Source organism: Eimeria maxima, genomic scaffold (assembly GCF_000499605.1).
Source record: "Eimeria maxima Weybridge genomic scaffold, Emw_scaff672, whole genome shotgun sequence".
In the NCBI taxonomy this organism is placed as follows: domain Eukaryota; phylum Apicomplexa; class Conoidasida; order Eucoccidiorida; family Eimeriidae; genus Eimeria; species Eimeria maxima.
In genome coordinates, this window is record NW_013563937.1 from 934 (window position 1) to 12,500 (window position 11,567).

General features: G+C 53.7%; 3 protein-coding genes across 3 annotated transcripts; all 3 read left to right on the top strand.

The window, feature by feature from the left end:
- Positions 1-980: 980 nt before the first annotated feature.
- On the top strand, positions 981-4,137 carry EMWEY_00040570 (hypothetical protein, conserved; the record flags this gene model as incomplete). Its single annotated transcript, XM_013478781.1, has 6 exons — positions 981-1,977; positions 2,246-2,901; positions 3,024-3,081; positions 3,256-3,326; positions 3,465-3,563; positions 3,772-4,137. The coding sequence occupies 6 exons, from the start codon at positions 981-983 to the stop codon at positions 4,135-4,137; spliced, it is 2,247 nt and encodes a 748-aa protein (XP_013334235.1).
- A 2,207-nt stretch (positions 4,138-6,344) lies between these two features.
- EMWEY_00040580 (hypothetical protein) lies at positions 6,345-7,607 on the top strand (the record flags this gene model as incomplete). The annotated part of the gene is made up of 1 exon (XM_013478782.1): positions 6,345-7,607. One exon carries the CDS (start codon positions 6,345-6,347, stop codon positions 7,605-7,607), a length of 1,263 nt encoding a protein of 420 aa, XP_013334236.1.
- A 1,835-nt stretch (positions 7,608-9,442) lies between these two features.
- On the top strand, positions 9,443-11,199 carry EMWEY_00040590 (hypothetical protein, conserved; the record flags this gene model as incomplete). The annotated part of the gene is made up of 2 exons (XM_013478783.1): positions 9,443-10,853; positions 11,147-11,199. 2 exons carry the CDS (start codon positions 9,443-9,445, stop codon positions 11,197-11,199), a joined length of 1,464 nt encoding a protein of 487 aa, XP_013334237.1.
- Between the last annotated feature and the right edge of the window lie 368 nt (positions 11,200-11,567).

Here is an 11,567-nt window from a genome sequence, read left to right on the forward strand (position 1 = left end):
AATGCTGCAGCAGCAGCAACAACAACAACAACAGCAGCAGCAGCAGCAGCAGCAGCAAACTGACCGGCATCTTCTTGCTGCAGCAGCTTGTTGAGGTGTACAGACAGCTTAAGAAGAAATAATAAATAAAAGGAGCAGCAAAAGAGAAGAAATAATAAAAGATAAGAAGATGCAGCAGCAGCACAACAATACTCTATGAGTAGCCGCAGCAGCTGCTGCTGCTGCAGCAGCAGCAGCTGCTGCAGTTGCTGCTACTGCTCGTTTGCTGCAGCAAAAACAGCAGCAAAGCTGCACGCCCTATTATTGCTGCTAATTAATTAGCAGCAGCAAATTAATAAAAGTAAATGCATGCATTTTGCAGCTAATTAACTTCTTCTTTATATATATAGCAGCAGCAGCAACAGCAGCAGCAGCAGCAGCCGCACAGTAACAATCGCCTCGGGGGGCCCTACGAAGGGGGGCCCCTCCGGCGAGGGCTTAGGGTTTAGGGTTTAGGGTCTAGGGTCTAGGGAAGCGAACTTATATAAACATTTTTATATAACACCTTCTTTCTGTTTATGCTGCTGCTGCTGCTTATGCATTTGCTGCAGCAATCTGCAGCACTCGGAGCAGCAACAGCACCAGCAACAACAACAGCAGCAGCAGCAGTAATAGCAGCAGAGGCAGCAGCACCAAGGCCATACACCTCCCTGCAGAAGAATCAGCAGCAGCCGCAGCAGCAGCCTCGTCAGCAGCAGCAGCAGCTGCTGCAGTAGTCGGGCAATGCAGCTTGCCGAGCCTCTTAAGCCGCGCACACTGAGCTGCAGCAGCAGCAGTTGCTGCTAGCAGCAGCAGCAGCAGACACAGTATTCAGCAGCAGCAAGGTTCAACTTCCAACCAGCGCCCCGTCGGTGCGAGTGCTGCTGCTGCTGCTGCAGCAGCAGCAGCACCCGTATACCGTTATATAATAAGTACAACAGCAACGGCAGCAGCAGCAGCAAATGCAGCAGCAGCAGCAGCAGCAGCAGCAGCAGGCCACCTGCGTAGCTGGGTTGCGTGTAGAAATACTACCGCTGCTAGGATGCACTGACCCTGCACTCCGCGAGCGCGCTGCTGCTGCTGCAGCAGCAGCAACAGCAGCAGGAGCAGCAGGAGCAGCAGGAGCAGCAGAAGATGCTGCTGTACTGCCATTCGGGGAGGGAGATGAATTATGTATAGAAGCAGCAGATTGTCCGCTGTCTTTGCTGCTGTCTGTGTCTCCTCGTCAGCAGCAGCAGCAGCACGAACAGCAGCAGCAGCAACAGCAGCAGCAGCAGCAAGGAGAAGCAGCAGCAGCTGTCTATACACTCGGAAGAAAGAGAAGTTCTCTATTTCAACTACGTGATGATGTTATTAGCCAACGGCATTGTTTGCTGCTGCTGCAGCAGCAGCAAGACAGCAGCAAGCTGCAGCAGCAAACCTCTTTGCTGCTGCGGCCCCTTCTTGCTGCGCTGCAGCAAGCAGGGCTCTCCTTATCTCCTACTGCTGTTGCTGCTGCTGCTCCTGCAGCACATACTAACGGCTCCATTCCTAGTACTCCTGCAGCAGCAGCAGCAACAGGAGCAGCAGCAGCAGCAGCTGCTGCTGCTGCTGCTGCTGTGTCTTCTGTAGAGGTTGTCTTTGAGTGTACAGACACCTCAAAGGGAGACATCGATGCTGCTGCTGCAACACCTAGCGACCCGCTGCAGCAGCAGCAGCAGCAGCAGCAGCATAGTGACGATCCGGACATAGTAGCTGCAGCATCTGTTGCTGCAGCAAGTGCTGCAGCAACAGGTTGTGCTCGTGTACCAGCAACATTGCTGCTAGGATATGCTGCAGCAGCAGCAGCAGCAGCAGATCTTGCTGCTGTCTTTGTTGTAGACAGCAGCACGAATGGCTCATGGATCGATGCTGCTGCTGCTGCTAAAGGAGACACTGTCTCTTGGCCCCCTACTAGTGTATTGTCTCTTGCTAGACCACGTCAGTACCCTTTGCTGCTGCTGCACTTGCTGCTGCTGCTGCTGCTGCACTTGCTGCTGCTGCTGCTGCTGCTGTGGTTGCATCGGTAGGCTTGTCTTCGTGGTGCTGATGATAGTGCTGCTGCATTTCTGTGCTTCCTTTGCTGCTGCTGCTGCTGCTGCTGCACTTGCTGCTACCCGGATTGTTGCTGTAGCTTAGCCAAACCACTCCATGTGTTGCTGCTGCTGTTGCTGCTGCTGCTGCTGCTGCTGCTGCGGTGTATGTACAGTAAGAGAAGCAGGCCCTCCTATTGCTGCCTTTCGTTGGCGAGTTGTCCTTCGCCTTTGTGCTGCATGCAAGACACCGGGAGCCCGTTGTTGCTGCGGCACGCAGCAGCAGCAGCAACTGCAGCAGCAACAGCAGCAACAGCAACTGCAGCAACAGCAGCAGCAACTGGATAGACGGTCATCTGCGCACAGGCGCAGCACGTCACAGTGTACAAGGTCACAGGAAAGTGCTGCTGCTGCTGCTGCTGCTGCAATGCCTGCAGCAACAGCAACAGCTGCCCCAGAACAAAGCATTGGTGCAGCAGCAGCAGCAGCAGCAGCACCAGCAGCAGCAGCAGCAGGTGGTATTGCTGCTGCTGCTGTCCCTCGCCTACCTGCCCTTTCTGAATCTTACAAAGGGACTGCATCAGCAGCTGCTGCTGGTTACTACTACCAGCAGCAGCAGCAGCAACAGCAGCAGCAGCAGCAGCAGCAGGAAATCCCTAGTACGTTAACACCACGTGGCTCTGGCAGCCGCAACAGCAGCAGTAGCAGCAGCAGCAGCGCAGCAGGCAGCAGCAGACTTGCTGCTGAGCTGCAGCGAGCTGTACAAGAAAAAAGAAGACTAGAGGATATGCTGCAGCAGCTGCTGCTGGAGAATGAGGAACTAAGAGCACAGGTACTGCTGCTGCTGCTGCTGCTGCTGTTGCTGCTGCTGTTGCTGCTGCAGCTGCATCTTTAATGTGTTGTGTTACTTGCTGCATGCTGCGTCTGCTGCTGTTGCTGCTGCTGCTGCTGCAGGCAGAGCAACTGGGGGAAGTAAAGGAACAACTCAATGCTGCACAGACTGCAGCGCGTGGTGAGACCTGCTGCTGCTGCTGCTGCTGCTGCTGCTGCTGCTGTTGCTGCTGCTGCGTAGTATTAGTAGCTTCTGCTGCTACTCTGATGCTGCTCTGCTGCTGTTTCCTTGCTGCCGCTGCTGCTTCTGCTTACTTGCTGCTGCTGCTGCTGCTGCTGGTGTGTCTGTCTGCAGGGGAGATAGAGACACTGCAGCAATTGCTGCGGGAGGCGCAGCAACGAGCTGCTGCTGCAGAAGCAGAGGCGGTAAGTTGCTGCTGCTGCTGTTGTTGCTGTTGCTGCTGCATTTGCTGTTACTGCCGCTATAGCATCTGCAATAACTGCTGCTGTTGCTGCTGTTTGGTCTTATTGTTGTTCTTGCTGTTGCTGCTGCTGCTGCTGCAGGAGTCTCTAAGGGCCGAAGTTCGTGCTGCTGCTGCGCGGCAGCAGCAGCAAGTCACTGTGCTGCAGAAGACGAGGGATGTATATGCTGCACAGGCACAGGTAAACTCCTTGCTGCTGCTGCTGCTGCTGCTGCTGTTGTTGTTGTTGTTGTTGTTGCTGCTGCTGTGCTTGCTGCTGTTGCTGCTCTCCGCAAGTATAGCCTGTGGCATTTTTAGTACCTAGACGCTGCTGCTGCTGCAGCAGGAGCAGCAGCAGCAAATCGTCAAGCAGCAGCTTCTTTGCTGCTGTCATGATTGTGTGCATGCAGGCACTGCGTGATATGTTCACGCAGCAGCAGCAGCAGCAGCAGCAACTAGATCAGCTGCTGCAGCAGGAGGGGAGACCGTCACAGAGGGTTCCTCATATAGATCTGCAGCAGCAGAATCTACAGCAGCAGCAACAGCAGCAGCAGCAGCAGCAAAACGGCTGCTGCAGGGAGAATTCACCATTTGATTTAGACCGCAACGGCAGCAGCAGCGGCAGCAGCAGCAGCAGCAGCAGCAGCAGCAGCAGCAGCAAATCATCTTGTGGGGACAGTTTGTATCAGATGTGTACACTGTCTCCCTTAGCTGCTGCTAGCAGCAAACGGCTGCGCACAGACTGCAGCGCAGCAGGAAGGGAGACACCTAAATAAATATGCATGCAAGCAATACATGCAAGCCCCAAATGCATGCAAATTACATGCATGCAAATTGCATGCATGCATGCATGCAATTTGCCAGCCCCAAATGCATGCATGTCTTTGAATAGGGGCAAAATATTTATTAGATGTTTTCTTTCCTTTATTTTATTATTTGTCTCCTCTTGTCTCCTTTTTTGTCTCCAGCAGCAGCAGCAGCAGCTGCTGCTGCTGCTGTTGCTGCTGCTGTCTTAATGCTAGTTCTTATTCTTATACAAGAGGTGCAACAGAGGCACAAGCAAGGAGATACAGTAGCTGCTGCAGCAGCAGCAGCAGCAGCAGCAAAGCAGCAAGATGCATGCAGTAATATATAGATGTTGCTGTATATTGTTTGGTGCAGCAAATAGCAACGGGAAGAATTGGCAACAGCTGCTGCTGCCGCTGCTGCTGCTGCATGCGCGCATGCATGCATGCAGATTACTCAGTGTATTGGTCAGTAACTCATACACACTGCTACACACTCTGCAGCAGCAGCAGCAGCAACAGCAACAGCAGCAGCAACGGCAACAGAAGCAACAGAAACAGCAGCAGCACCAACAGCATAAGCAGCAGCAGCAGCAGCAGCATCTAGTTTGCTGTTCTACTACTAGGACACCTTCACAGGTTACGGGGCTGCAGCAACTTGCTGCTGCAGCAACTTGCTGCTGCTGCACTTAGCTGCAGGTACCTACTCATAGCCACAGCTAGCTGCTGCTAGTCACAGCTAGCTGCAGCAGCTAACGGCAGCAGCTAGCTGCTGCAGCTAGCTGCAGCAAGCATCTAATATAGGGGGGCATAGAGGAAGTTAATAGAGGAAGAAGGAGGAGAGGTGAATAGAAGGAGAGACACATAAGCAGCAAATAAATAAATAAATAAATAAATAAATAAATAAATAAATAAATATAAATAAATAATAAAAAGGAAATTAAGTAATATAATTGTTTATTGAGATACAATACTCGGCAGAAGTCTAGCAGCTCTACAGCAGCAGCAGCAGCAGCAGCAGCGGGAGCAGCAGCAGCAGCAGCGGGAACAAGTGCTAAAGAAATATGCAGCAGCAGCAGCAGCAAAGTTGCTGCTGCTCTGTTAGTGTTAGCTAAAGAATAAGAAGATAATTATCTGTTAATTAGTAGCTGCATTAAACAGCTGCATCAGTAGCAGCAGCAGCAGCAGCAGCAGCTGTAGTAGCAGCAGCTGCTGCCGCCAAGGCGGTGCAGCAACATGGCGCTGTAGGCGCTGCTGCTGCTGCTACTGCAGCAGCAGCAGCAGCAGCAGCAAACACCAACAGACACGGCGAAACCTAAAAGCCCTTGATGAATATATGAACTAATAATAAAGATCTTAACTAGAGTCAAGTATTGTAAGCAGCAAGAACACCAGCAGCAGCAGCAGCAGCAGCAGCCGCCGCAGCAGCAGCAGCACAAGATCGACAGCCGCGGCGAGCCGCAGCAGCCGCCGCCGCCATCGCGCAGCTGCCGCTACAGCAGCAGCAGCGCAGCAACAGCAGCAACCCCACTGTTTTCTTTGTATTTGTCATGCAGAATTGAAGCCAAAAGGCGAGCAGCAAAGACAGATGCAACCAGCTGCAGCAGCAGCAGCAGCAGCAGCAGCACCGTCGTAGCTGCAGCAGCAGCAGCAGCAACCGTGCAGCAGCAGCAGCAGGGAAATGGCCTCACCTTCACACTTTATAAGAAATACAGGTCTATAGTTATTTGTGCTGCTTTATAAGGGAAAACAGCAGCAGCAGCAGCAGCAACAGCCGCAACAGCCGCAGCAGCAAATACTGTAGCAACTGCAGCAGATGCCCAGGGGCCCGCACGTGGACGGCTGCACGCGCAGCAGCAGCAGCAGCAGCGGCAGCAGCAAGAGCGTATCAGAGGCATGCTGTTGCCGTGTCTGCTGCACCATTTCTTGCTGCTCAGCTGCTGCCAACGCGGCAGTAGCAGCTTAAGCAGCAGCAGCAGCAGCAGCAGCACGATCAAGCGCACCAGCAGCAGCAAAGAAAAGGGTGCACCTGCAGCGTTTTTTCTTCCCTTAAACCCTACGTGACAGCAGCAACAACACGAAGGGATACAGCAGCACCTGCAGCAGCAGTAGCTGCTGCAGCAGCAGCAGCAACAACAAGAGCAACAGCAATATCTGCTTCAGCAGCAGCAGCAGCAGCTGCAGCAGCAGCAGCAACAATGGATGTTGTAGAAGCAAATGCTGGAGAAACCCTCTGGTGGGACAGTGAGTCTGTAGATGCCGAGGCAGCAGATGCAGCAGCAGCAACAGCAGCAGCAACAGTAACAGCAACAGCAGCAGCAACAGCAGCAGCAGCAACAGCAGCAGCAGCAGCAGCAGATCCCTTTGAAGTTGGCCGCCATGATTTGCTGCGGCGGTCGAGGAGGAAGCAGATTGCTTCCCCACGGAGTGTATCTGCAGCAGCAGCAGCATCTAGTTGCCTTCCTGCTGCAGCAGCAAACGGGCACTGCAACAGCAGCATCAGCAGCAGCAGGAGCAACAGCAGCAGCTGCTGCAGCTGCAGCAGCAACGCCGCAGCGACGCAGGCATTTGCTGCACAGCGCAACAGACCCAGGAGCGAGCTGCAGCACCACCCCACACAGCAGCAGCAGCTGCAGCTGCAGCTGAAGCAGGTGCAACTGCAGCAGCAGCAGAATCAGGTGCAGCAGCACCAACAGCAGCAGCAGCAGCAGCAGTTGCATCAGCTGCAACAGCAGCAACAGCAGCAGCAGCAGCAACAGCATTCATCTCAGCGCCGATGCGAGAGACGGGCCCCTGCGGCTCGAAGCAGCAGCATCCCTGCAGCAGCAGCAACAGCAGCAGCAATGTCTCAAGAGCAGCAGCAGCAGCAGCAGCAACAGCAGCAGCAGCAGCAGAAACAGAGATTGAAGCAGCGCTGCAAGGCTTGGCTGCAGGTAAGCCCACGAGGCACAGTTGCTGCAGGGAGTCGTGCTGCTGCATCTGCTGCTCAATCAGCAGCAGCGCATGCAGCAACAGCTCGTGCAGCAGCAGCAAATGCAGCAACAGCAGCAGCAACAGCAGCAGCAGTTGCTGCTGCTGCTGCAGCAGCAGCAGGACAGCGGCATACAAAAATCCCCCGTAGGCAAGTTGGTGTCCCTCATGCTTCCTTACATTTATTAGATTTAGGGGGTAGCTGTTCTGCTGCTGCTGCTGCTGCTGCTGCAGCAGCAGCAGCAGCAGCTAACCGATCAAAGAAGAATAGCAGCAGAATGCTGCTGTCTAGACACTCCGAAGCAGCAGCAGCAGCAGCAGCAGTTGCTGCTGCTGCATGCATCAAGCTCAGCCCAGCAGCAGGCGTCTCCCAAAGGGAGTCGATCCCTGATGATGGATTATATGTACCTACTAATAAATTCAGGGGTAAGCAGCAGCAGCAGCAGCAGCAGCAGCAACAGCAACAGCAGCAACAGCAACAGCAGCAGTAGGAGCAGCAGCAGCAGCAGCAGCAGCAGTAGGAGCAGCACCTGTAACTAGATAGGTTTGTTTATTTATCGTGTATGTCTCCTCTCTGTACTCATGGTTCCCTGTCCCTGTTGCTGTTGTTGCTGCTGTTGTTGCTGCTGCTGTTGCTGCTGCAGTCTAAGCAAATACCTCCGCATGCAAAACGCATGCTGCTGCTGCTGCAGGATGTACCTGCTGCTGCACTTGCTGCTGCTGCTGCTGCTGCTGCTGCTACTGATGGTGCTGCTGATGGTGGTACTACTGCAAACAAACGAGATCCCAACAGCAGCAGCAACACTAGCACAACCAACGGCAGCAGCAGCAGCAGCAGCAACAGCAGTAACAGCAGCAACAGCAGCAACTATATATACAGATTGCCATGGGAAGCAGATTTAGAGATAACTTGCTGCTCGCTCAAGTGCAGCAGCAGCAGCAGCAGCAGCAGCAGCAAACAACAACAACAGAACCCAACAGCAACAACAACAACAACAACAGCAGCAACAGCAGCAACAGCAGCAGCAGCAGCAGCAGCAGCAGCAGGGCAGCAGCTAAATGCAGCAGACGTGCAGCGTCTTTGCTGCTGTCATTCATTTAATAAGGCATTAGATTCTATCTGCAGCAGCAAAGGCATAAAAAAAAAACAAGAATTCGCATACAGTATGCTGCTGCTGCTGCTGCTGCTGCTGCTGCTGCTGCTGTTGATGGTGCTGCTGCTGTTGTTTTTTTGCTGCTGCTGTTTTTGCTGCTGTTGCTGCATTGAGTTGCTGTTGATGAATTGAATGCCTGTTTGCTGCTACTAATGCTCGTTTGCTGCTGCTGCTGCTGCTGCTGCTGCTGCTGCTGCTGCTGCTGCTGTGTATTCAGGTTTAGCTCGTCCCGTGAGTGCCATGAGGGGATTAATATTTAGTCGTCAGTTGCTGCAGCTGCTGCAGCAGCAGCAAGTGCAGCAGCAGCAGCACGGGCATCTATTTGCTGCTCTATGGGGATTAGCTATGCCTAATAAACCTATGCATAGTACGAAGGATTGGAAACTATTAGGATTCCAGGTCTGCTGCTGCTGCTGCTGCTGCTGCTGCTGCTGCTGGTGTTGCTGCTGCTGCTACTGGTGTTGCTGCTGCTGCTGCTAGGGGTTGGGAAGTTGTTCTGCTGCTGCTTTGATGAGATTTTTGTGCTGCTGTGTAGTCCTGCACGCTATTGTTGCTAGTGTTATTGCTACTGCTGCTGCTGTATCTGCTGCATCTGCTGCTGCTGCTGCTGCTGCTGCTGCTGCTGCTGCTGTGTACAGGGAGAGGATCCATCAACAGATTTCCGTGGTTGTGGTCTATTAGCACTAAGAGCTTTATTATTTCTTTGCCGTACTTTTCCTCTATTGGCGCAGCAAATGGTGCAGCAAGGCAGCAGCAGCAGCAGCAACAGCAGCAGCAGCAACAGCAGCAGCAGCAACAGCAGCAGCAGCAGCAGCAGTAACAGCAGCAACAGGAGTCATGGGTCCTGCTGCTGCTGCTGTAACTATTCCTTTGCTATAACATTAATAAATATATCTGCATGGGTATGGCAATGGCTGCTGCTGCGGCCACAGGTTGCTGCTTATTTTTGCTGCTGCTTGTCTGCTGCAGCAGCAGAAGCAACATATTATTATTTATTTTCTTTTGCTGCTGCACAATTCAATAATTATTGGCATGCATGCAAGCCCCAAACTCCTCTTGATTTCCCTTTTGTTGCTGCTGCCTTCCAGCAGCAAATCTCCTTCCCTAAGGATACACCTGCATGCAAATTGCTGCTGCAGCACGAGCAGCAGCAGCAGCAGCAGCAGGTACTCATGCATACCATCCAGCAGATACATAACCAACAGCAGCAGCAACAACAACAGGTACAAGGATCAACACAGACTAATCATGCTGCAGCAGCTGCTGCAGCAGGAATTTTCTCGACAGCAGCAGCAGCCGCAGCAGCAGCAGCAGCAGCAGCAACAGCAGATAAGGCCCTACATGGTATCTGCCCTTGCTGCTCCGCGGAGATCCCCCAGTCCCCTTGGGAACGCTTCTGCTGCCAGCAGCAGCAACAGCAGCAGCAAGTGCAGCAGCAACAAATGCAACAGCAGCAACAACTGCAGCAAGCGCAGCAACAGCAACAGCAGCGGCAGAAAGGGGGACAACGCATTAGCACTGACGGTGTACAACCATATGCTGTAGAACCGTCAGCAGCAGCAGAAACTGCAGCAGCAGCAGCAGCAGCGGCAGCAGCAGCAACAACAGCAACAGCAGCAACAACAGTTGCTGTCGGTGCAAACCGAGGTGCAGCAGCACCAGCAGCAGAAAGGATCCGCAGCAGCAGCAGCAGCAGCAGCATCAACAACAGTTTTGTGAGTACCGAGGCACGAAGTTCGCTGGTCCTGCTGCAGCAGACGCAGCAGCAGCAACAGCAGCGGCAGCAGCAACAGCAGCGGCATATTGCTGCTGCAGCAAACGCCAGCTCCGATGGTTACGGGACAGATATGGTTTGCTGCTGCAGCAAGAGCAGCAGCAGCAGGAGCCGCGAGAGCAGTAGCGAGGAAAGCAGCATTAGCTGCAGGGCAACGGGAGCAGCAGCAGCAGCAGCAGCGGCAGCAGCAGCAGCAGCAGCAGCAGTAGCAGCAAGACTACAAAGCTGCCGCGAAGCAATCATGGAGCTACAAGGGCATGCAGCAGCAGCAGCATCACTAAGAAGAATACAATCAAGAGGATCTGCTGCTGCTGCTGCAGGTCCTCTTGCTGCTGCTGCTGCTGCAGGACCACTTGCAACAGCAGCAGCAGCAGCACCTCTTGCTGCAGCAGCAGCACCTCTTGCTGCTGCTGCAGGTCAAGGAACGCGCTGCAGATTAAGTGCCACAGCAGCAAACTGTTACTACTTGTCGGGGTTGAGCAGCAGCACCAGCAGCAGCTGCTGCAGCAGCAGCAGCAGCAGCAGAAGACTTGTAAACTCTTTAGCACATGGCAGTAGTCCCAGTGCTGCTGCTGCTGCAGCAGCAGCAAGAGCAGCAGCAGCAGCAGCAGCAGCACCAAGGCATGCAAGACAAAAGGCCTGCTGGGTGTCTCCGCCAGTAACAGGCAGCAGCAGCTTTGCTAGCAGCACGAGGAGTGACTGTAAGATATCTGCTGCAGCACCAGCAGGTGCAGCAGCAGCAGCAGCAGCAGCAGCAATGCAGCAGCAGCGTCTATCCCGTGCATGCGCATCCAGTGTCCTTGTACCCCGTAAGGGAACCAACAGGTAGCAGCAGCGGTGCTGCTGCTGCTGCAGCAGCTTCTGCATCAGCAGCTACCGCTCTGCTGCAGCAACAGCAGCAGCAATAAACAACAACAAGAACAACAACAACAAAAACAACAACAACAACAACAACAGCAGCAGCAGCAGCAGCAGTGGCCGTTGCTGCTGCTGCTGCAGCAGCAGCAGCAGCATTTGCCTTATCTGTATTAATTTGTCAGCTAAGAGGCTGCCTCTTATAAGACACCGCTAGGTGTCTCCTTTTCTTTGTCTCCTTTGGCAGTTCGAGGGACAAAAGGGCAGCAGCAGCAGCAGCAACAGCAGCAGCAGCAGTAACAGCAACAGCAGCATTGCTACTGTTGTTGTTCTTCCTGCTGCTGCTGCTGCTGCTGCTCTTTTTGCTGCTGCATGCATGCCCGTGCAGCGTTTGAATGGTGCTGCTCCAGGATGCGCAGCAGCCTGTGAGACAGCAGCTGCACCAGCAGCAGCAACAGCAGCAGCTGCTGCTGCTGTTGCTGCTGCTGCTGCTATTTACACATGGAGTAGCAGCTGCTGCTCTCTCCGCAGCTGCTGCTGCTGCTGTTGCTGCTGCTGCAGCAGCAGCAGCAGCAGCAACAGTTTGAAAGGAGAAACAATGACAGCGGCGATGCCGACAAGATATGTTCAAATATACGTTGTTTATATGGGCTGCTGCTGCTGCTGCT